At 42.3% G+C, this 25,151-nt stretch overlaps 1 protein-coding gene across 6 annotated transcripts in view; it reads right to left on the reverse strand.

The window, feature by feature from the left end:
- Positions 1 to 25,151, reverse strand: part of utrn (utrophin) — a 407,872-nt gene that overhangs the window by 66,540 nt on the left and 316,181 nt on the right. For all 6 annotated transcript variants that reach the window (XM_065026301.1, XM_065026305.1, XM_065026302.1 and 3 more), the window contains 4 exons: positions 19,509 to 19,570; positions 18,935 to 19,009; positions 17,230 to 17,431; positions 17,049 to 17,134 (listed from right to left, as the gene is read on the reverse strand). In XM_065026301.1, the coding sequence (XP_064882373.1) occupies positions 17,049 to 17,134; positions 17,230 to 17,431; positions 18,935 to 19,009; positions 19,509 to 19,570 (425 nt within the window). The remainder of the gene's footprint in view (positions 1 to 17,048; positions 17,135 to 17,229; positions 17,432 to 18,934; positions 19,010 to 19,508; positions 19,571 to 25,151) is intronic.

The raw sequence follows: 25,151 nt of genomic DNA on the forward strand, positions 1-25,151 counted from the left end.
CCTCTCTTCCTCATTCCATCCCTCTCTCTCCATCCCTCTCTTCCTCCCGCCATCCCTCTCTTCCTCTCTCCATCCCTCTCTTCCTCCCGCCATCCCTCTCTCCCTCCCTCCCTCTCTTCCACCCGCCATCCCTCTCTTCCTCTCTCCATCCCTCTCTTCCTCACTCCATCCCTCTCTTCCTCACTCCATCCCTCTCTTCCTCATTCCATCCCTCTCTTCCTCCCTCCCTCTCTCTCCATCCCTCTCTTCCTCATTCCATCCCTCTCTTCCTCACTCCATCCCTCTCTTCCTCACTCCATCCCTCTCTTCCTCATTCCATCCCTCTCTTCCTCACTCCATCCCTCTCTCTCCATCCCTCTTCCTCATTCCATCCCTCTCTTCCTCACTCCATCCCTCTCTTCCTCACTCCATCCCTCTCTCTCCATCCCTCTCTTCCTCATTCCATCCCTCTCTTCCTCACTCCATCCCGCTCTCTCCCTCCCTCTTCCTCATTCCATCCCTCTCTCTCCATCCCTCTCTTCCTCACTCCATTCCTCTCTTCCTCACTCCATCCCTCTCTCTCCCTCCCTCTCTTCCTACCGCCATCCCTCTCTTCCTCACTCCATCCCTCTTCCTCCCGCCATCCCTCTCTTCCTCACTCCATCCCTCTCTCTCCCTCCCTCTCTTCCTCACTCCATCCCTCTCTCTCCCTCCCTCTCTTCCTCACTCCATCCCTCTCTTCCTCACTCCATCCCTCTCTTCCTCCCGCCATCCCTCTCTTCCTCACTCCATCCCTCTCTTCCTCACTCCATCCCTCTCTCTCCCTCCCTCTCTTCCTCATTCCATCCCTCTCACTCATCCCTCTCTTCCTCACTCCATCCCTCTCTTCCTCACTCCATCCCTCTCTCCATCCCTCTCTTCCTCACTCCATCACTCTCTTCCTCACTCCATCCCTCTCTTCCTCTCTCCATCCCTCTCTTCCTCACTCCATCCCTCTATTCCTCCCGCCATCCCTCTCTCCCTCCCTCCCTCTCTTCCTCCCGCCATCCCTCTCTTCCTCTCTCCATCCCTCTCTTCCTCACTCCATCCCTCTCTTCCTCACTCCATCCCTCTCTCCATCCCTCTCTTCCTCACTCCATCCCTCTCTTCCTCCCGCCATCCCTCTCTCCATCCCTCTCTCCCTCACTCCCTCTCTTCCTCCCGCCATCCCTCTTCCTCATTCCATCCCTCTCTTCCTCACTCCATCCCTCTCTCCCTCCCTCTCTTCCTCCATCCCTCCCTTTCGTCCTCCTGCCCCTCACTCTCCCCTTCCCTATTTCTTCCCCTGTCTCTGTAAATCTCCTCACTATCACAGGAGAGCAATCAATTCCCCATCAGCCCCTGCTCTGAGGGTATGACAGGGCATCTGCCCATCGTTGAGAAGGGAAACCTCTCGTCTAGACGTACAAACACTATATTTATTGTTTCAATCGTAAAACAAAACCAAACCAAATTGAATGCAACAGCTCAGTTAATTGTTGTCAGGGCTCTGTCTGCCTTGTTACTCCCAGATAGGATAAAGAGAGAGAGACAAACTTTGATGAACTCCCATATCTGTTAGGCGAAATACTGCAGTGTGCAGTCACAGCAGCAAGATTTGTGGCCCGTTGCCATGAGAAAAGGGCAACCAGTGGAGAAGAAATAAACACTGTGTACTTCAATTAGGGGAGGGGTGGTAAGGTTAGGCAAAAATAATACAGTTAAATATTTGTATATTATATATACATTTACAAAAAAATATATGGGGATTGGAAATGATGCAGATAATTACATTGATAGAAGCCACAATCTGTAATATTAAAGATGATCTATCCACTAAAATAATACAAAATTCAAATTCTACAACACTGTAAAAACAACCTGTTAATTTATTTTCCCTTTCATACTAACTTTGTCTTTATTTTTATATAAACTTTATTTAACTAGGCAAGTCAGTTAAGAACAAATTGTTACTTGCAATGACGGCCTACCAAAAGGCAAAAGGCCTCCTGCGGACGGACGGGGGCTGGGATAAAAAATACAAATATATAGGACAAAACCCACATCATGACAAGAGACACCACAACACGACATAAAGAGAGACCTAAGACAACAACATAGCATGGCAGCAACACATAAAACACAGCATGGCAGCAACACGACAACACAGCATGGTAGCAACACAACATAACAACAACATACTCTAGTAGCAACACAACATGGTAGCAACACAACATAACAACAACATACTCTAGTAGCAACACAACATGGTAGCAGCACAACATGACAACAACATACTGTAGTAGCAACACAACATAACAACAACATACTCTAGTAGCAACACAACATGGTAGCAGCACAACATGACAACAACATACTGTAGTAGCAACACAACATGGTAGCAGCACAACATGACAACAACATACTCTAGTAGCAACACAACATGACAACAACATAATGTAGTTGCAACACAACATGGTAGCAGCAAAACATGACAACAACATACTGTAGTAGCAACACAACATGACAACAATATACTGTAGTAGCAACACAACATGGTAGCAACACAACATGACAACAACATACTCTAGTAGCAACACAACATGGTAGAAGCACAACATAACAACAACATACTGTAGTAGCAACACAACATGGTAGCAACACAACATGACAACAACATACTCTAGTAGCAACACAACATGGTAGAAGCACAACATAACAACAACATACTGTAGTAGCAACACAACATAACAACAATATACTGTAGTAGCAACACAACATGACAACAACATACTCTAGTAGCAACACAACATGGTAGAAGCACAACATAACAACAACATACTGTAGTAGCAACACAACATGGTAGCAACACAACATGACAACAACATACTGTAGTAACAACACAACATGGTAGCAACACAATATGACAACAACATACTCTAGTAGCAACACAATATGGTAGAAGCACAACATAACAACAACATACTGTAGTAGCAACACAACATGGTAGGAACACAACATGACAACAACATACTGTAGTAGCAACACAGCATGGTAGCAACACAACATAACAACAACATACTCTAGTAGCAACACAACATGGTAGAAGCACAACATGACAACAACATACTGTAGTAGCAACACAACATGGTAGCAACACAACATGACAACAACATACTCTAGTAGCAACACAACATGGTAGAAGCACAACATAACAACAACATACTGTAGTAGCAACACAACATGGTAGCAACACAACATAACAACAACATACTCTAGTAGCAACACAACATGGTAGAAGCACAACATGACAACAACATACTGTAGTAGCAACACAACATGACAACAACATACTGTATTTGCAACACAACATGGTAGAAGCACAACATGACAACAACATACTGTAGTAGCAACACAACATGGTAGCAACACAACATGACAACAACATACTGTAGTTGCAACACAACATGGTAGCAGCACAACATGACAACAACATACTGTAGTAGCAACACAACATGACAACAATATACTGTAGTAGCAACACAACATGACAACAACATACTCTAGTAGCAACACAACATGGTAGAAGCACAACATAACAACAACATACTGTAGTAGCAACACAACATAACAACAATATACTGTAGTAGCAACACAACATGACAACAACATACTCTAGTAGCAACACAACATGGTAGAAGCACAACATAACAACAACATACTGTAGTAGCAACACAACATGGTAGCAACACAACATGACAACAACATACTCTAGTAGCAACACAATATGGTAGAAGCACAACATAACAACAACATACTGTAGTAGCAACACAACATGGTAGGAACACAACATGACAACAACATACTGTAGTAGCAACACAGCATGGTAGCAGCACAACATAACAACAACATACTCTAGTAGCAACACAACATGGTAGAAGCACAACATGACAACAACATACTGTAGTAGCAACACAACATGGTAGCAACACAACATGACAACAACATACTCTAGTAGCAACACAACATGGTAGAAGCACAACATAACAACAACATACTGTAGTAGCAACACAACATGGTAGCAACACAACATAACAACAACATACTCTAGTAGCAACACAACATGGTAGCAGCACAACATGACAACAACATACTGTAGTAGCAACACAACATAACAACAACATACTCTAGTAGCAACACAACATGGTAGCAGCACAACATGACAACAACATACTGTAGTAGCAACACAACATGGTAGCAGCACAACATGACAACAACATACTCTAGTAGCAACACAACATGACAACAACATAATGTAGTTGCAACACAACATGGTAGCAGCAAAACATGACAACAACATACTGTAGTAGCAACACAACATGACAACAATATACTGTAGTAGCAACACAACATGGTAGCAACACAACATGACAACAACATACTCTAGTAGCAACACAACATGGTAGAAGCACAACATAACAACAACATACTGTAGTAGCAACACAACATGGTAGCAACACAACATGACAACAACATACTCTAGTAGCAACACAACATGGTAGAAGCACAACATAACAACAACATACTGTAGTAGCAACACAACATAACAACAATATACTGTAGTAGCAACACAACATGACAACAACATACTCTAGTAGCAACACAACATGGTAGAAGCACAACATAACAACAACATACTGTAGTAGCAACACAACATGGTAGCAACACAACATGACAACAACATACTGTAGTAACAACACAACATGGTAGCAACACAATATGACAACAACATACTCTAGTAGCAACACAATATGGTAGAAGCACAACATAACAACAACATACTGTAGTAGCAACACAACATGGTAGGAACACAACATGACAACAACATACTGTAGTAGCAACACAGCATGGTAGCAACACAACATAACAACAACATACTCTAGTAGCAACACAACATGGTAGAAGCACAACATGACAACAACATACTGTAGTAGCAACACAACATGGTAGCAACACAACATGACAACAACATACTCTAGTAGCAACACAACATGGTAGAAGCACAACATAACAACAACATACTGTAGTAGCAACACAACATGGTAGCAACACAACATAACAACAACATACTCTAGTAGCAACACAACATGGTAGAAGCACAACATGACAACAACATACTGTAGTAGCAACACAACATGACAACAACATACTGTATTTGCAACACAACATGGTAGAAGCACAACATGACAACAACATACTGTAGTAGCAACACAACATGGTAGCAACACAACATGACAACAACATACTGTAGTTGCAACACAACATGGTAGCAGCACAACATGACAACAACATACTGTAGTAGCAACACAACATGACAACAATATACTGTAGTAGCAACACAACATGACAACAACATACTCTAGTAGCAACACAACATGGTAGAAGCACAACATAACAACAACATACTGTAGTAGCAACACAACATAACAACAATATACTGTAGTAGCAACACAACATGACAACAACATACTCTAGTAGCAACACAACATGGTAGAAGCACAACATAACAACAACATACTGTAGTAGCAACACAACATGGTAGCAACACAACATGACAACAACATACTCTAGTAGCAACACAATATGGTAGAAGCACAACATAACAACAACATACTGTAGTAGCAACACAACATGGTAGGAACACAACATGACAACAACATACTGTAGTAGCAACACAGCATGGTAGCAGCACAACATAACAACAACATACTCTAGTAGCAACACAACATGGTAGAAGCACAACATGACAACAACATACTGTAGTAGCAACACAACATGGTAGCAACACAACATGACAACAACATACTCTAGTAGCAACACAACATGGTAGAAGCACAACATAACAACAACATACTGTAGTAGCAACACAACATGGTAGCAACACAACATAACAACAACATACTCTAGTAGCAACACAACATGGTAGAAGCACAACATGACAACAACATACTGTAGTAGCAACACAACATGGTAGCAGCACAACATGACAACATACTCTAGTAGCAACACAACATGGTAGAAGCACAACATGACAACAACATACTGTAGTAGCAACACAACATGACAACAACATACTGTATTTGCAACACAACATGGTAGAAGCACAACATGACAACAACATACTGTAGTAGCAACACAACATGGTAGCAACACAACATGACAACAACATACTGTAGTTGCAACACAACATGGTAGCAGCACAACATGACAACAACATACTGTAGTAGCAACACAACATGACAACAATATACTGTAGTAGCAACACAACATGACAACAACATACTCTAGTAGCAACACAACATGGTAGAAGCACAACATAACAACAACATACTGTAGTAGCAACACAACATAACAACAATATACTGTAGTAGCAACACAACATGACAACAACATACTCTAGTAGCAACACAACATGGTAGAAGCACAACATAACAACAACATACTGTAGTAGCAACACAACATGGTAGCAACACAACATGACAACAACATACTGTAGTAACAACACAACATGGTAGCAACACAACATGACAACAACATACTCTAGTAGCAACACAACATGGTAGAAGCACAACATAACAACAACATACTGTAGTAGCAACACAACATGGTAGGAACACAACATGACAACAACATACTGTAGTAGCAACACAGCATGGTAGCAACACAACATAACAACAACATACTCTAGTAGCAACACAACATGGTAGAAGCACAACATGACAACAACATACTGTAGTAGCAACACAACATGGTAGCAACACAACATGACAACAACATACTCTAGTAGCAACACAACATGGTAGAAGCACAACATAACAACAACATACTGTAGTAGCAACACAACATGGTAGCAACACAACATAACAACAACATACTCTAGTAGCAACACAACATGGTAGAAGCACAACATGACAACAACATACTGTAGTAGCAACACAACATGGTAGCAGCACAACATGACAACATACTCTAGTAGCAACACAACATGGTAGAAGCACAACATGACAACCACATACTGTAGTAGCAACACAACATGACAACAACATACTGTAGTTGCAACACAACATGGTAGCAGCACAACATGACAACAATATACTGTAGTAGCAACACAACATGGTAGCAGCACAACATGACAACAACATACTGTAGTTGCAACACAACATGGTAGAAGCACAACATGACAACAACATACTGTAGTAGCAACAGAACATGGTAGCAACACAACATGACCACAACATACTGTAGTTGCAACACAACATGGTAGCAGCACAACATGACAACAACATACTGTAGTAGCAACACAACATGACAACAATATACTGTAGTAGCAACACAACATGGTAGCAACACAACATGACAACAACATACTCTAGTAGCAACACAACATGGTAGAAGCACAACATAACAACAACATACTGTAGTAGCAACACAACATGGTAGCAACACAACATACTCTAGTAGCAACACAACATGGTAGAAGCACAACATAACAACAACATACTGTAGTAGCAACACAACATAACAACAATATACTGTAGTAGCAACACAACATGACAACAACATACTCTAGTAGCAACACAACATGGTAGAAGCACAACATAACAACAACATACTGTAGTAGCAACACAGCATGGTAGCAACACAACATAACAACAACATACTCTAGTAGCAACACAACATGGTAGAAGCACAACATGACAACAACATACTGTAGTAGCAACACAGCATGGTAGCAACACAACATAACAACAACATACTCTAGTAGCAACACAACATGGTGAAGCACAACATGACAACAACATACTGTAGTAGCAACACAACATGGTAGCAACACAACATGACAACAACATACTCTAGTAGCAACACAACATGGTAGAAGCACAACATACTGTAGTAGCAACACAACATGGTAGCAACACAACATAACAACAACATACTCTAGTAGCAACACAACATGGTAGAAGCACAACATGACAACAACATACTGTAGTAGCAACACAACATGGTAGAAGCACAACATGACAACAACATACTGTAGTAGCAACACAACATGACAACAACATACTGTAGTTGCAACACAACATGGTAGAAGCACAACATGACAACAACATACTGTAGTAGCAACACAACATGGTAGCAACACAACATGACGACAACATACTGTAGTAGCAACACAACATAACAACAATATACTGTAGTAGCAACACAACATGACAACAACATACTCTAGTAGCAACACAACATGGTAGAAGCACAACATAACAACAACATACTGTAGTAGCAACACAACATGGTAGCAACACAACATGACAACAACATACTGTAGTAACAACACAACATGGTAGCAACACAATATGACAACAACATACTCTAGTAGCAACACAATATGGTAGAAGCACAACATAACAACAACATACTGTAGTAGCAACACAACATGGTAGGAACACAACATGACAACAACATACTGTAGTAGCAACACAGCATGGTAGCAACACAACATAACAACAACATACTCTAGTAGCAACACAACATGGTAGAAGCACAACATGACAACAACATACTGTAGTAGCAACACAACATGGTAGCAACACAACATGACAACAACATACTCTAGTAGCAACACAACATGGTAGAAGCACAACATAACAACAACATACTGTAGTAGCAACACAACATGGTAGCAACACAACATAACAACAACATACTCTAGTAGCAACACAACATGGTAGAAGCACAACATGACAACAACATACTGTAGTAGCAACACAACATGGTAGCAGCACAACATGACAACATACTCTAGTAGCAACACAACATGGTAGAAGCACAACATGACAACAACATACTGTAGTAGCAACACAACATGACAACAACATACTGTATTTGCAACACAACATGGTAGAAGCACAACATGACAACAACATACTGTAGTAGCAACACAACATGGTAGCAACACAACATGACAACAACATACTGTAGTTGCAACACAACATGGTAGCAGCACAACATGACAACAACATACTGTAGTAGCAACACAACATGACAACAATATACTGTAGTAGCAACACAACATGACAACAACATACTCTAGTAGCAACACAACATGGTAGAAGCACAACATAACAACAACATACTGTAGTAGCAACACAACATAACAACAATATACTGTAGTAGCAACACAACATGACAACAACATACTCTAGTAGCAACACAACATGGTAGAAGCACAACATAACAACAACATACTGTAGTAGCAACACAACATGGTAGCAACACAACATGACAACAACATACTGTAGTAACAACACAACATGGTAGCAACACAACATGATAACAACATACTCTAGTAGCAACACAACATGGTAGAAGCACAACATAACAACAACATACTGTAGTAGCAACACAACATGGTAGGAACACAACATGACAACAACATACTGTAGTAGCAACACAGCATGGTAGCAACACAACATAACAACAACATACTCTAGTAGCAACACAACATGGTAGAAGCACAACATGACAACAACATACTGTAGTAGCAACACAACATGGTAGCAACACAACATGACAACAACATACTCTAGTAGCAACACAACATGGTAGAAGCACAACATAACAACAACATACTGTAGTAGCAACACAACATGGTAGCAACACAACATAACAACAACATACTCTAGTAGCAACACAACATGGTAGAAGCACAACATGACAACAACATACTGTAGTAGCAACACAACATGGTAGCAGCACAACATGACAACATACTCTAGTAGCAACACAACATGGTAGAAGCACAACATGACAACAACATACTGTAGTAGCAACACAACATGACAACAACATACTGTAGTTGCAACACAACATGGTAGCAGCACAACATGACAACAATATACTGTAGTAGCAACACAACGTGGTAGCAGCACAACATGACAACAACATACTGTAGTTGCAACACAACATGGTAGAAGCACAACATGACAACAACATACTGTAGTAGCAACATAACATGGTAGCAACACAACATGACCACAACATACTGTAGTTGCAACACAACATGGTAGCAGCACAACATGACAACAACATACTGTAGTAGCAACACAACATGACAACAATATACTGTAGTAGCAACACAACATGGTAGCAACACAACATGACAACAACATACTCTAGTAGCAACACAACATGGTAGAAGCACAACATAACAACAACATACTGTAGTAGCAACACAACATGGTAGCAACACAACATGACAACAACATACTCTAGTAGCAACACAACATGGTAGAAGCACAACATAACAACAACATACTGTAGTAGCAACACAACATAACAACAATATACTGTAGTAGCAACACAACATGACAACAACATACTCTAGTAGCAACACAACATGGTAGAAGCACAACATAACAACAACATACTGTAGTAGCAACACAGCATGGTAGCAACACAACATAACAACAACATACTCTAGTAGCAACACAACATGGTAGAAGCACAACATGACAACAACATACTGTAGTAGCAACACAGCATGGTAGCAACACAACATAACAACAACATACTCTAGTAGCAACACAACATGGTAGAAGCACAACATGACAACAACATACTGTAGTAGCAACACAACATGGTAGCAACACAACATGACAACAACATACTCTAGTAGCAACACAACATGGTAGAAGCACAACATAACAACAACATACTGTAGTAGCAACACAACATGGTAGCAACACAACATAACAACAACATACTCTAGTAGCAACACAACATGGTAGAAGCACAACATGACAACAACATACTGTAGTAGCAACACAACATGGTAGAAGCACAACATGACAACAACATACTGTAGTAGCAACACAACATGACAACAACATACTGTAGTTGCAACACAACATGGTAGAAGCACAACATGACAACAACATACTGTAGTAGCAACACAACATGGTAGCAACACAACATGACGACAACATACTGTAGTTGCAACACAACATGGTAGCAGCACAACATGACAAACACATACTGTAGTAGCAACACAACATGACAACAATATACTGTAGTAGCAACACAACATGGTAGCAACACAACATGACAACAACATACTCTAGTAGCAACACAACATGGTAGAAGCACAACATAACAACAACATACTGTAGTAGCAACACAACATAACAACAATATACTGTAGTAGCAACACAACATGACAACAACATACTCTAGTAGCAACACAACATGGTAGAAGCACAACATAACAACAACATACTGTAGTAGCAACACAACATGGTAGCAACACAACATGACAACAACATACTGTAGTAACAACACAACATGGTAGCAACACAACATGACAACAACATACTCTAGTAGCAACACAACATGGTAGAAGCACAACATAACAACAACATACTGTAGTAGCAACACAACATGGTAGGAACACAACATGACAACAACATACTGTAGTAGCAACACAGCATGGTAGCAACACAACAACAACATACTCTAGTAGCAACACAACATGGTAGAAGCACAACATGACAACAACATACTGTAGTAGCAACACAACATGGTAGCAACACAACATAACAACAACATACTCTAGTAGCAACACAACATGGTAGAAGCACAACATGACAACAACATACTGTAGTAGCAACACAACATGGTAGCAGCACAACATGACAACATACTCTAGTAGCAACACAACATGGTAGAAGCACAACATGACAACAACATACTGTAGTAGCAACACAACATGGTAGCAACACAACATAACAACAACATACTCTAGTAGCAACACAACATGGTAGAAGCACAACATGACAACAACATACTGTAGTAGCAACACAACATGGTAGCAGCACAACATGAAAACATACTCTAGTAGCAACACAACATGGTAGAAGCACAACATGACAACAACATACTGTAGTAGCAACACAACATGACAACAACATACTGTATTTGCAACACAACATGGTAGAAGCACAACATGACAACAACATACTGTAGTAGCAACACAACATGGTAGCAACACAACATGACAACAACATACTGTAGTTGCAACACAACATGGTAGCAGCACAACATGACAACAATATACTGTAGTAGCAACACAACATGGTAGCAGCACAACATGACAACAACATACTGTAGTAGCAACACAGCATGGCAGCAACACAACATGACAACAACATACTGTAGTAGCAACACAGCATGGTAGCAACACAACATGACAACAAAATACTGTAGTAGCAAGACAACATGGTAGCAACACAACATGACAACATACTGTAGTAGCAACACAACATGTTAGAAGCACAACAACAACAACATACTGTAGTAGTAACACAACATGACAACAACATACTGTAGTAGCAACACAGCATGGTAGCAACACAACATGACAACAACATACTGTAGTAGCAACACAGCATGGTAGAAGCACAACATGACAACATACTGTAGTAGCAACACAGCATGGTAGCTACACAACATGACAACATACTGTAGTAGCAACACAACATGGTGGAAACACAACATGACAATAACATACTGTAGTAGTAACACAGCATGGTAGCAACACAACATGACAACATACTGTAGTAGCAACACAGCATGGTAGCAACGCAACATGACAACAGCATACTGTAGTAGCAACACAGCATGGTAGGAACACAACATGACAACATACTGTAGTAGCAACACAGCATGGTAGCAACACAACACAACATACTGTAGTAGCAAGACAGCATGGTAGGAACACAACATGACAACATACTGTAGTAGTAACACAGCATGGTAGCAACACAATATGACAACAACATACTGTAGTAGCAAGACAACATGACAACAACATACTGTAGTAGCAACACAGCATGGTAGGAACACAACATGACAACAACATACTGTAGTAGCAACACAACATGGTAGCTACACAACATGACAACAACATACTGTAGTAGCAACACAACATGGTAGGAACACAACATGACAACAACATACTGTAATAGCAACACAGCACGGTAGCAACACAACATCACAATAATATACTGTAGTAGTAACACAGCATGGTAGCACCACAACATGACAACATACTGTAGTAGCAACACAGCATGGTAGTAATGCAACATGTCAACATACTGTAGTTGCAACACAGCATGGTAGCAACACAAAATGACAACAACATACTGTAGTAGCAACACAGCATGGTAGCAACACAACATGACAACAACATACTGTAGTAGTAACACAGCATGGTAGCAACACAATATGACAACAACATCAAATCAAACATACTGTGACAACATGACAACAACATACTGTAGTAGCAACACAGCATGGTAGGAACACAACATGACAACAACATACTGTAGTAGCAACACAGCATGGTAGGAACACAACATGACAACAACATACTGTAGTAGCAACACAACATGGTAGCAACACAACAACAACATACTCTAGTAGTAACACAGCATGGTAGCAACACAATATGACAACAACATCAAATCAAACATACTGTAGTAGCAAGACAACATGACAACAACATACTGTAGTAGCAACACAGCATGGTAGGAACACAACATGACAACAACATACTGTAGTAGCAACACAGCATGGTAGCAACACAACACAACACAACATGACAACAACATACTGTAGTAGCAACACAGCATGGTAGCAGCACAACATGACAACAACATACTGTAGTAGCAACACAGCATGGTAGGAACACAACATGACAACAACATACTGTAGTAGCAACACAGCATGGTAGCAACACAACACAACACAACATGACAACAACATACTGTAGTAGCAACACAGCATGGTAGCAGCACAACATGACAACAACATACTGTAGTAGCAACACAACATGGTAGCAACACAACATGACAACAACATACTGTAGTAGCAACACAGCATGGTAGGAACATAACATGACAACATACTGTAGTAGCAACACAGCCTGGTAGCAACACAACATGGTAGCAGCACAAAACATGGTATAATACTTATTGGGCACAGACAACAGCATAAACGGCAAGAAGGTAGAGACAACAATACATCACACAAAGCAGCCACAACTGTCAATAAGAATGTCCATGATTGAGGCTTTGAATGAAGAGATTGAGATAAAACTGTCCAGTTTGAGTGTTTGTTGCAGCTCGTTCCAGTCGCTGGCTGCAGCTAACTACTTGAACATTGTTACAACACTGTACATAGCCAATAATATAACATTTGAACTATCTATAAATATCTATTAGTAAACTTTTGTCATGTTTACTAATATTTCCCATTGCTTATTTCCCTTTTGTTTATTGCCTATTCCATTTGCTTTGGCAATGTAAACATATGTTTCCCATGTCAATACACCCCTTTGAATTGAATGGATATGAGAGAGAGAGAGAGTTGGCGGGAGAGAGAGAGATGAGAGAGATATAGAGAGAGAGAGAGACAGAGAGAGATATAGAGAGAGTTGGCGGGAGAGAGAGATGAGAGAGAGTTGGCGGGAGAGAGAGAGATGAGAGAGAGTTGGCGGGAGAGAGAGAGATGAGAGAGAGTTGGCGGGAGAGAGAGAGATGAGAGAGTTGGCGGGAGAGAGAGAGAGATGAGAGAGTTGACGGGAGAGAGAGAGATGAGAGAGTTGACGGGAGAGAGAGATGAGAGAGTTGACGGGAGAGAGAGAGATGAGAGAGTTGACGGGAGAGAGAGAGATGAGAGAGTTGACGGGAGAGAGAGAGAGATTAGAGAGAGTTGGCGGGAGAGACAGAGATGGCGGGAGAGAGAGAGATGAGAGAGATATAGAGAGAGTTGGCGGGAGAGAGATATAGAGAGAGTTGGCGGGACAGAGAGAGAGATGAGAGAGAGCGAGAGAGAGATATAGAGAGAGTTGGCGGGAGAGAGAGAGAGATATAGAGAGAGAGATGAGAGAGCAAGAGAGAGATATAGAGAGCTGGCGGGAGAGAGAGAGATATAGAGAGAGAGAGATGAGAGAGAGAGAGAGAGTTGGCGGGAGAGAGAGCGAGAGAGAGATAGAGATAGCTGGTGGGAGAGAGATATAGAAAGAGTGAGAGAGATGAGAGAGCGAGAGAGAGAGAGAGTTGGCGGGAGAGAGAGAGAGATGAGAGAGAGCGAGAGAGAGATAGAGTTGGCGGGAGAGAGAGAGAGATGAGAGAGAGCGAGAGAGGAGAGAGCGAGAGAGAGAGAGTTGGCGGGAGAGAGAGAGAGATGAGAGAGAGTGAGAGAGAGATAGAGATAGCTGGCGGGAGAGAGAGAGATATAGAAAGAGTGAGAGAGATGAGAGAGCGAGAGAGAGAGAGTTGGCGGGAGAGAGAGAGAGATGAGAGATATAGAGAGACTTGGCGGGAGAGAGAGATGAGAGAGAGATATAGAGATGATGAGAGAGAGATATAGAGATATATATATAGAGAGAGAGATGAGAGAGAGATATAGAGAGAGTTGGCGGGAGAGAGAGATGAAAGAGAGATATAGAGAGTGAGAAAAGACAGGGATGCAGTATAGACCGAGAGAGCGAGAGAAATACAGTGGAGAGTGAGAAAGGCGATAGAGAGCGGGGGGGCAATAAAAGGATGGAGGGATGTGGCTTGCCTATCTGCCTGGTGTTGTCTTTGATCTCTGTGTGAGACCCTGCCTTGATGTCAGATCTCCTTAAGTAGAGTGGTAATGGCGATTCTATGATACCGTGCATGTGCGTGGGTGTGCATGCGAGTGTCTGCATGTGCACAAACCAGCCTTGATGTCAGCTTGCATTAAGTTAAGTAACTAGGGCTGTTCTTCGATACTCTACTCTATCATATGTGTGTGTGTGTGTGTGTGTGTGTGTGTGTGATTTTGACCAGGTCTTCATGTTTCCTTGAGTAGCGATGGCAGTTCTTCGATAGTGCACATCCCTAGAGTATAAGCCGGCCATACTTCTTCAACCATGAGCAGCAATGCGTATCAGCTTCATAAGCCTTCATAGCCACTACTAGGACATCGTTGTCATGAAACTCCAAAATCACATGAGCCCCAGACTTTCTTAACATTTCTACTCTGACTCAAACGTCCTGCCCTACAATTATAAGTGATATGCATAATACACAAGGTATCGAGTTGAGAGCCAAATCGCTATGTAGTTGGGTTCTATGTTGCGGTGGTGGACTGTGCTACTTGTGATTTAGTGAGTTGCTGTGGATGGGTGTCTGGGCCTGACACCAATGTGACTCTAAACGAGAGGGACTCGCCCAACCGTGCTTGATCTCTTTTTGAGACTAATAGAAATTGCCAGTGGAACGAATAGGCTCAGGGACAGACTCCACGTCACAGGAGGGGTAGAGAAGGAAACTATGGAGGGAGAGGACAGAGAGAGAGAGAGAGAGGAAAGGAAGAGTGGGAAGAGATAGAAGGGGAGAACAGAGAGAGATAGAGAGATCGAGGAGGAGAAAACAAGGACACAAAAGCAAGAGAGCAAATTGAGGACAGAATGCACGTTATTCTGAAAGGACAAAGCATACTCCCCCAGCAGCCCTAGCCACATCCCTAATCCCCCTGCAATGAAACTAAATAAATAAATAAATCAAATACAAAACAAGTGGGAGGTCTCTCATCCAATTAGATGGTCCATTCACTGGCGTCCTCTGACACGGTCCGATCGGCACCCTGGGTAACTGAGCTGGGATTACAGCCTGGCAGAGGGCATTATGGGATACGCTGGCACGGACTACGCTACAACGCTCCCACTGGGGCTGTTCTCAATTCACCTCAGAGTGTGTGGGTGTGTGTCAAAGTGTGATTTAAGTCTATCAGAGTTTGATCAAGTTTTATTATTTTTTCACTTCAGTGTGTGTGTGTGTGTGTGTGTGTGTGTGTGTGTGTGTGTGTGTGTGTGTGTGTCTGTCTGTGTGTGTCTGTGTGTTTGAGTGTTTCTGTGAATGCTATGTGTGTGAAAGGATTTTTGTGGGATGGTTGGTACTTGCATTTGTATTTCTCCTCCAGATGGCCCTTGGAGAGCGAGAGCAATCCTATCTTCATGGACAGGACACGGATCTTCCCACTGCGTCCACTATAGAGGGAACACACACACAGTGGACATTTTTTTTAGGAGAGAATATGACTTCTACAAGGTGTGTGTGTGTGTGTGTGTGTGTGTCCACGTACGTGTCGTATACATTGAGCAGCCAGTTGAGACACATATCGACACACAGCGGAACATTGACCAGGTCCTTGTGCTGCTGCTCCAGCCCATCATAGATGGAGGTCAGACAGTTAATCACTTCTGGCACTGTCAGCAGCTGGGCATTCTGGGTAAGCTTGTGCTGCTCGAAGGTGCTCTGGGCCACATTCAGATCCAACAGATCCACTGGAGGTTGGGAGGGAGGGAGGGAGGGAGGGAGGGAGGGAGGGGAAAGAGACTGTTAGACTTTTCAAAGTTGTTTACTGAGACCACTCAATGGCAACAAAGAACATTCTAAAATGATGAAGCAGTGGAGCAGTGGAAATTGCCACAGCAAATTACAGATGGTTGTAATGACAACACGGCCACAGACAGGATATGAGGTGTCTGTAGAGTAGACGGGGGTGTGACACCAGGGCAGCAGGCCAACCCATTTATGTTACAGATACTGGAGACACGACTCAGAGTTAAACTAATTAGCCGTTTAAGGGCAACCCTGCTGTGCGAGTGTGTAGGAGATACACACAGACATACATCTGACAGTGGGGGATCAAGGAGGAAAAACAAAACACGAACGGGAAGGAGTTTGAGGAAAATATACAGACTTGTTTCCTCTTGATCTCTTTCTCTCTCCTCCCTCTCTCTCACTCTCCTTCCTCCCTCCCTCACTCTGTTCCAGGGCATTAAGCCAGAGTAATAACTAATAAATACAGATCTGTGTCTGTGCTTTGGACTTCAGGCTTTGACTTGTAATCTAATGGGTGAAATTGAATCTGAACGCCCTCAGTCCAAATCACTCAGACGTACTAGGAGCTCTCGTCTCATCATCACAAGATAATGCAATACAATATGACAAACCCAAAACGCCTGAATCATATAAACTCATTAACACCCACACTAACTCATAAAACCACACACGCACACTGCCCCCTACTCTCAGCACGACAAACCCACTCCACCCTCTACCCCAGAAGTACGACAGAAAGCAGACAGAGAAAGAAGAAAGTGAAGCAGTAAAGTTTGGAGCTCTCTAAATAACAGCATAAACTGGGTGGTTCAATCCCTGAATGCTGACAGCCGTGGTATACCACAGGTATGACAAAACATTTGTTTTTACTGTTCCAATTACGTTGGTAACCAGTTTATAATAGGAATGAGGCACCGCAGGGGTTTATGGTATACAGCCAATAAACCACGGCTAAGGGCTGTATCCGGGCACTCCGCGTTACGCCGTGCGTAATAACTTAGCCATGGTATATTGGCCATATACCACCCCCCCCCCCCCAGAGTTATTGCTTAAATAACCCCTGGGTAATAATGACAGAGAGCCTGGCTCAGTCCCAGCAGCAAGGTACAGCAATACCCAGAGGAAGAGGTCACCATTTCTATCCACACACCGTCAGCAGCCAGTGAATAACAGGGAATAACTAACACAAAGATAGCTATGGCCAGCTGGTTATTGTGGAAGACAATTTATTCCCTTTTGGGAGGAACACACAGCGGCACAGATGGAATCTCAACTAAACAAAAGGATGTTACACATACAGGTACACACAAACTCAATCGCATACCTGGTTGCACGCACACACACAAACATGCATGTGTTTGTGTCAGTGTGTGTGTGTGTGGGTGTGTGTGTGTGTGTGTGTGTGTGTGTGTGTGTGTGTGTGGGGGGGGGGTGGAACTTACAGCACAGTGCTTTCTGTAGCCTACGGATCTTCATGGCTGTTCTGTAAGCGGAAAATCTCACGTTGTTCAGGTCAGCTAAAAGGTGAGAGAGAAAGATAGAAAGAAAGAGAGAGAGGAAAGAGGGATGGAATCAATCATACAGAAAGGATAACAGTGGTCTGACATGAAATTATGATGTCAAACTGGAAACCTGTTGAAAAGACGTGCCGTAGTGTAATTTCTATATAGTCACAGGGAGGGCTGGAAATGGCTGGTAATTGGGTTATGTGAGACCTCTCTCAGAGGAGCTTGAGTCCTATCTGTTGAGCGTTGGCCTTTAGGAACTGTTCCACAGCTTATTACTGATCCATCTGATCATTAAAGAACAGTCACACTGACCACCGCAACGGTGACCCATACATAAATATGGACGTTACAGTCAGTGTGTGTGTGTGTGTGTGTGTGTGTAAGCGAGACAGCAAGACACTGTGTGAAAGACCACATGAGAGAAAGCTTTGCAGTTACTGTGTGGTGTCAAATTTGAGTGAAAGTGAATGTTCTGTGATTATATGACTGGTGTCTGTCTGTTTCATACCAAGAGACTGGTAGAGCTCTGTCATCTTTGGATGGTCCCAGCAGGTAGTCTGAGTCTGGTGGCTGGAAGACAACAGCGGATAACGATAAGGCTTTTGTAACACACACACAAGCATGCACGCACGCACGCACGCACGCGCACACACACACACACACACACACACACACACACACACACACACACACACACACACACACACACACACACACACACACACACACACACACACACACACACACAGGGCGGTATACCGTATTTTACTATATACCGGTATTGATGCACGGATCAATTTGGGTTTTTACTTTACCTCCTATAACGGTATTTGACTGTTTGGTTTGTTAAATGTGATACGCAGTGTGTAACGTCCATTTGTATAGTTTACTCCGCTACCTGAGTCGTCCCTCTCTGCTCTCTCTCCACTCCGCTTCCACACAGACCTAGTCCCAGCCCTTCACTCAAGGAGCGCATTTGTTGTTGCTTGACCACGAGACACTTTCGTTCAGTCTGCATGGTCAATGCAGCACATGTTGATGACAACGATGTTGTTTTCAATTTCAATTCACAAGCATTCTATAATTACAATATTAGTTTGTGTTTCTTACATCAGCAAACAGCTAGTTGTATTTTCTTAGCAAGTTAAGCTAAACCGTGTTATCCACGAATGCTAATCGCTAGCTAACTAGCTAATAAAAGTACTGAGTCAGAGCAAACGTAGCTGGCTAATACAGCCTGATACCAGTGCTGGTGGAGGCCTAAATCAGAATGTTGTTTGTGCAACAGTATCTTCTATATCAAAGAGGAATAGGCAAAGATTTAATGTAGCCAAAGATTATAGGGTCCCATAGGAAACACGGAACATCACTAATAAACATTATATTTACAAGATTCCAAAAGTTCACTCAAGTGTTTTGATCTAAATCAGAATGGAGAAAGACCCATTGAAATAATTGAAAAAATATGTGTTGCCACCCCAAGGTCACGCACTACTCAAAAAGCAAATGTAGAGCTTTTATTAATCAAAAACATGAAATAAATAAAAACAAATACTGTCATAAATTTTTAAAATACCATATGATATTTAGGCCATATCGCCCAGCCCTAACACACACACACACACACACACAGACACACACAGACACACACACACACACACACACACACACACAGAGAGAGACAGACAGACAGATAATTCGCTCTGTCTTGTCGACTGGTTTTCTTATCGTCTCAATAATAGAAGCACATGTATACAAATCCAAAACGCGGATCTGATTGTGATTCCCAAAGCATACAAATTGTCTAGGAGGCCTTCAGGGTGATGCACAAGGACACACCCCTCATCTCTGCAGGCCTCCTCTCAGTACGGTACGTAGCACACACATCCAGGTCCCCTGGGGCTACGAGGGGGACATGTTGATGTCTTGTCTCCATCCTGTTTACATTTCAGCTTCTGAGAAACGCCGCCAGGTGCAGAGAGCACAGACAACACAGCCAAATCAACAAGAACCATGTTTGAAATAAAAACACACAAACAAATTTACTTGAATCTGATCAAGCAGAGCAGTGTTGATGACTCCAGAAGACAGAATTGATAAGTAGGTGTGGGGTCTGCTGCCCTTCTTCACCTGATCAGGGAACTAATTTATATTTGAATGATTCTCCGCTTCGGCAAAATATTCCTTCCTGTACCCACACTGATATCAAGGGAATTGTTGGGAATTGCTGTGTTGTGACGTCTATTCTGAATGCCAGTATCTCTGTGATTAGGTTGTCATAGTGAGACTGTCTCCACAGAGAGAGAGAGAGAGAGAGAGAGGGAGGGAGAGAGAGAGAGAGAGAGGGAGAGAGAGGGAGAGAGAGGGAGAGAGAGAGAGGGAGAGAGAGGGAGAGAGAGGGAGAGAGAGAGAGGGAGAGAGAGGGAGAGAGAGAGAGAGAGAGAGAGGGAGAGAGAGAGAGAGAGAGAGGGAGAGAGAGAGAGAGGGAGGGAGAGGGAGAGGGAGAGAGGGAGAGGGAGAGGGAGAGGGAGAGGGAGAGAGGGAGAGAGGAGAGGGGAGAGAGAGAGAGAGAGAGACAGAGAGAGAGAGAGAGAGAGAGAGAGAGAGAGAAATGGAAGGGAGAGAGAGAGAGAGAGAGAGAGAGAGAGAGAGAGAGAGAGAGAGAAATGGAAGGGAGAGAGAAGACAGGCTATCCAGTGAAGTGAAGTGCTGACAGTAGAACACAGGGGAGACGAACTACAGAAGCCATCAGCAGGTGTTCATCCCTCATCATGCTCTGAAATGGCACACACTTTCATACCTTCCTTGCATTGCAAATATGACTAGAGCGCTCAGCTCGGGGTTTCTGTTTCAGCTGTGCTGTTTGAGACAGGGGCCGATTCAATCATGGCCGGATGGATATTATTGTGTCCCAGTGAGGATTTGGACACCAAGCTGTCAGAAATGAATTCATATCTCCTCTTGTTCGACCAGCTTGAGGATTTAGCCGCGTTTGTGGCATAAGCTTGTACACACACACCCATGCACATACGTGCATGCATGCACGGACACACACACACACAGACACACATCTGGAAGTGTGTTAATGACTTTCTATCAGTGCCAACAGCAGTCAGAGTAAACACAATACTGGTTGCCATTCAACTAAGTCTGTAGGAGGAACATCAAAGAGAAGCCAGCCTTAGCCCCAAAGATGAAACACAAGGAGTTGACTGTGATCTGGCAACCCGTGGAGTCTTTCCACTATGTATTCAGTGCAAAGCAGCAGAATGACAAACACAGCAGACAGGCTCAATCAAAAAAATGGATTACACTAGCTGTCTACTACCACTGCTGGACCGGCAGCTTAGGCCTGTCATAATGAAGACAACCCACAGAGTTGGCAGGTTCTAAGCTTCCTCGATCATCCCTTTTTCCTCCCTCTGTCGTCCGTCCTCATTTATCCTCAGAAACTCCCAAGTTTAAGGTTATCTGTGGTAACCTTTGCAAGGACAGAGCTGTGACGCATGTACACATGTGTTAAGGCTTGAAGATCACGCAGACATTTATGTCCCAAAACGTGAAAGAGATGGTTTGGCACCAAGCTCAGGGTTATAGAATCTCTCTGATTTGAAGAACCACACAGAGATCAAAGTCCCTCTTTTTTTAACAAGTAGTTAAGGTTGACTGGTCGAAAGCTAAATCCTGAGAGCACCAAAGTCGCTTGGTAGTGCCATATAGAATTCTGCATTCATTCTCAAAGCCGGTTTGAGATTTAGGGTTATTCATGTTGCCACCAATGGTTCCGAGTCCATTCTACCAATGGGTAGAATGCTTATTGGAAGTGAATTGTTGTGGAATACCTAGTGCAAAGATGGAGCTTAGAAGAGCTTTGGGTAAAGAGCTCAGACAGGAAGTCAGAGCAGCTCCACAGCCTGTCCTCAGCAGGGAGTTGAGTGAGTGATATACTGTAAAGAGCACAGTGAGCCTGGAGATGAATCCGGTTTGAGGATAAATAGATGCAGCGCTTGACATTTCTCCGTAAACATCATTATAAAACTGGTTGTTTGGATCACGGATGCTGGATGGACGAGCAGCGTTCCAAGCCGTGCTGTATTAGCTGTCACAAACACACATATGCCTGCTAACAGTTCCATCTGAAAATGATCACTGCACCTCCATAACAATATCATGTTCATGTTGCTATCTGAATCATCTGTTTTATTTATCTCAACTCACACATTATTTCCCCTTGCTTCCAGCCTAGCATTTAGTTTGGTATAGTGGGGGTTAATATAAGCCTCGCGTTTAGTTTAGTACAGCGGGAGTTAATATAAGCCAAGCATTTAGTTTGGTATAGTGGGGGTTAATATAAGCCTCGTGTTTAGTTTAGTACAGCGGGAGTTAATATAAGCCAAGCATTTAGTTTGGTATAGTGGGGGTTAATATAAGCCTCGTGTTTAGTTTAGTACAGCGGGAGTTAATATAAACCGAGCATTTAGTTTGGTATAGTGGGGGTTAATATAAGCCTCGTGTTTAGTTTAGTACAGCGGGAGTTAATATAAGCCGAGCATTTAGTTTGGGATAGTGGGGATTAATATAAGCCTCGTGTTTAGTTTAGTACAGCGGGAGTTAATATAAGCCGAGCATTTAGTTTGCTATAGTGGGGGTTAATATAAGCCTCGTGTTTAGTTTAGTACAGCAGGAGTTAATATAAGCCAAGCATTTAGTTTGGTATAGTGGGGGTTAATATAAGCCTCGTGTTTAGTTTAGTACAGCGGGAGTTAATATAAGCCAAGCATTTAGTTTGGTATAGTGGGGGATAATATAAGCCTCGTGTTTAGTTTAGTACAGCGGGAGTTAATATAAACCGAGCATTTAGTTTGGTATAGTGGGGGTTAATATAAGCCTCGTGTTTAGTTTAGTACAGCGGGAGTTAATATAAGCCGAGCATTTAGTTTGGTATAGTGGGGATTAATATAAGCCTCGTGTTTAGTTTAGTACAGCGGGAGTTAATATAAGCCGAGCATTTAGTTTGCTATAGTGGGGGTTAATATAAGCCTCGTGTTTAGTTTAGTACAGCGGGAGTTAATATAAGCCGAGCATTTAGTTTGGTATAGTGGGGGTTAATATAAGCCTCGCGTTTAGTTTAGTACAGCGGGAGTTAATATAAACCGAGCATTTAGTTTGGTATAGTGGGGGTTAATATAAGCCTCGTGTTTAGTTTAGTACAGCGGGAGTTAATATAAGCCGAGCATTTAGTTTGCTATATTGGGGGTTAATATAAGCCTCGTGTTTAGTTTAGTACAGCGGGAGTTAATATAAACCGAGCATTTAGTTTGGTATAGTGGGGGTTAATATAAGCCTCGTGTTTAGTTTAGTACAGCGGGAGTTAATATAAGCCGAGCATTTAGTTTGCTATATTGGGGGTTAATATAAGCCTCGTGTTTAGTTTAGTACAGCGGGAGTTAATATAAGCCGAGCATTTAGTTTGCTATATTGGGGGTTAATATAAGCCTCGTGTTTAGTTTAGTACAGCGGGAGTTAATATAAGCCGAGCATTTAGTTTGCTATATTGGGGGTTAATATAAGCCTCGTGTTTAGTTTAGTACAGCGGGAGTTAATATAAGCCGAGCATTTAGTTTGGTATAGTGGGGATTAATATAAGCCTCGTGTTTAGTTTAGTACAGCGGGAGTTAATATAAGCCGAGCATTTAGTTTGGTATAGTGGGGGTTAATATAAGCCTCGTGTTTAGTTTAGTACAGCGGGAGTTAATATAAGCCGAGCATTTAGTTTGCTATATTGGGGGTTAATATAAGCCTCGTGTTTAGTTTAGTACAGCGGGAGTTAATATAGGCCTCGCATTTAGTTTAGTACAGCAGGGGTTAATATAAGCCTAGCGTTTAGTTTAATACAGCTGGGGTTAATTTAAGCCTTGTGTTTAGTTTAGTACAGCAGGGGTTAATATAAGCCTAGCATTTGGTTTAATACAGCAGGGGTTAATATAAGCCTAGCATTTGGTTTAATACAGCGGGGGTTAATATAAGCCTAGCATTTAGTTTAATACAGCGGGGGTTAATATAAGCCTAGCGTTTAGTTTAGTACAGTGGGGGTAAATATAAGCCTAGCATTTAGTTTAATACAGCTGGGGTTAATTTAAGCCTTGTGTTT

The sequence above is a fragment of the Oncorhynchus nerka genome, linkage group LG13, assembly GCF_034236695.1.
Source record: "Oncorhynchus nerka isolate Pitt River linkage group LG13, Oner_Uvic_2.0, whole genome shotgun sequence".
NCBI lineage: Eukaryota > Metazoa > Chordata > Actinopteri > Salmoniformes > Salmonidae > Oncorhynchus > Oncorhynchus nerka.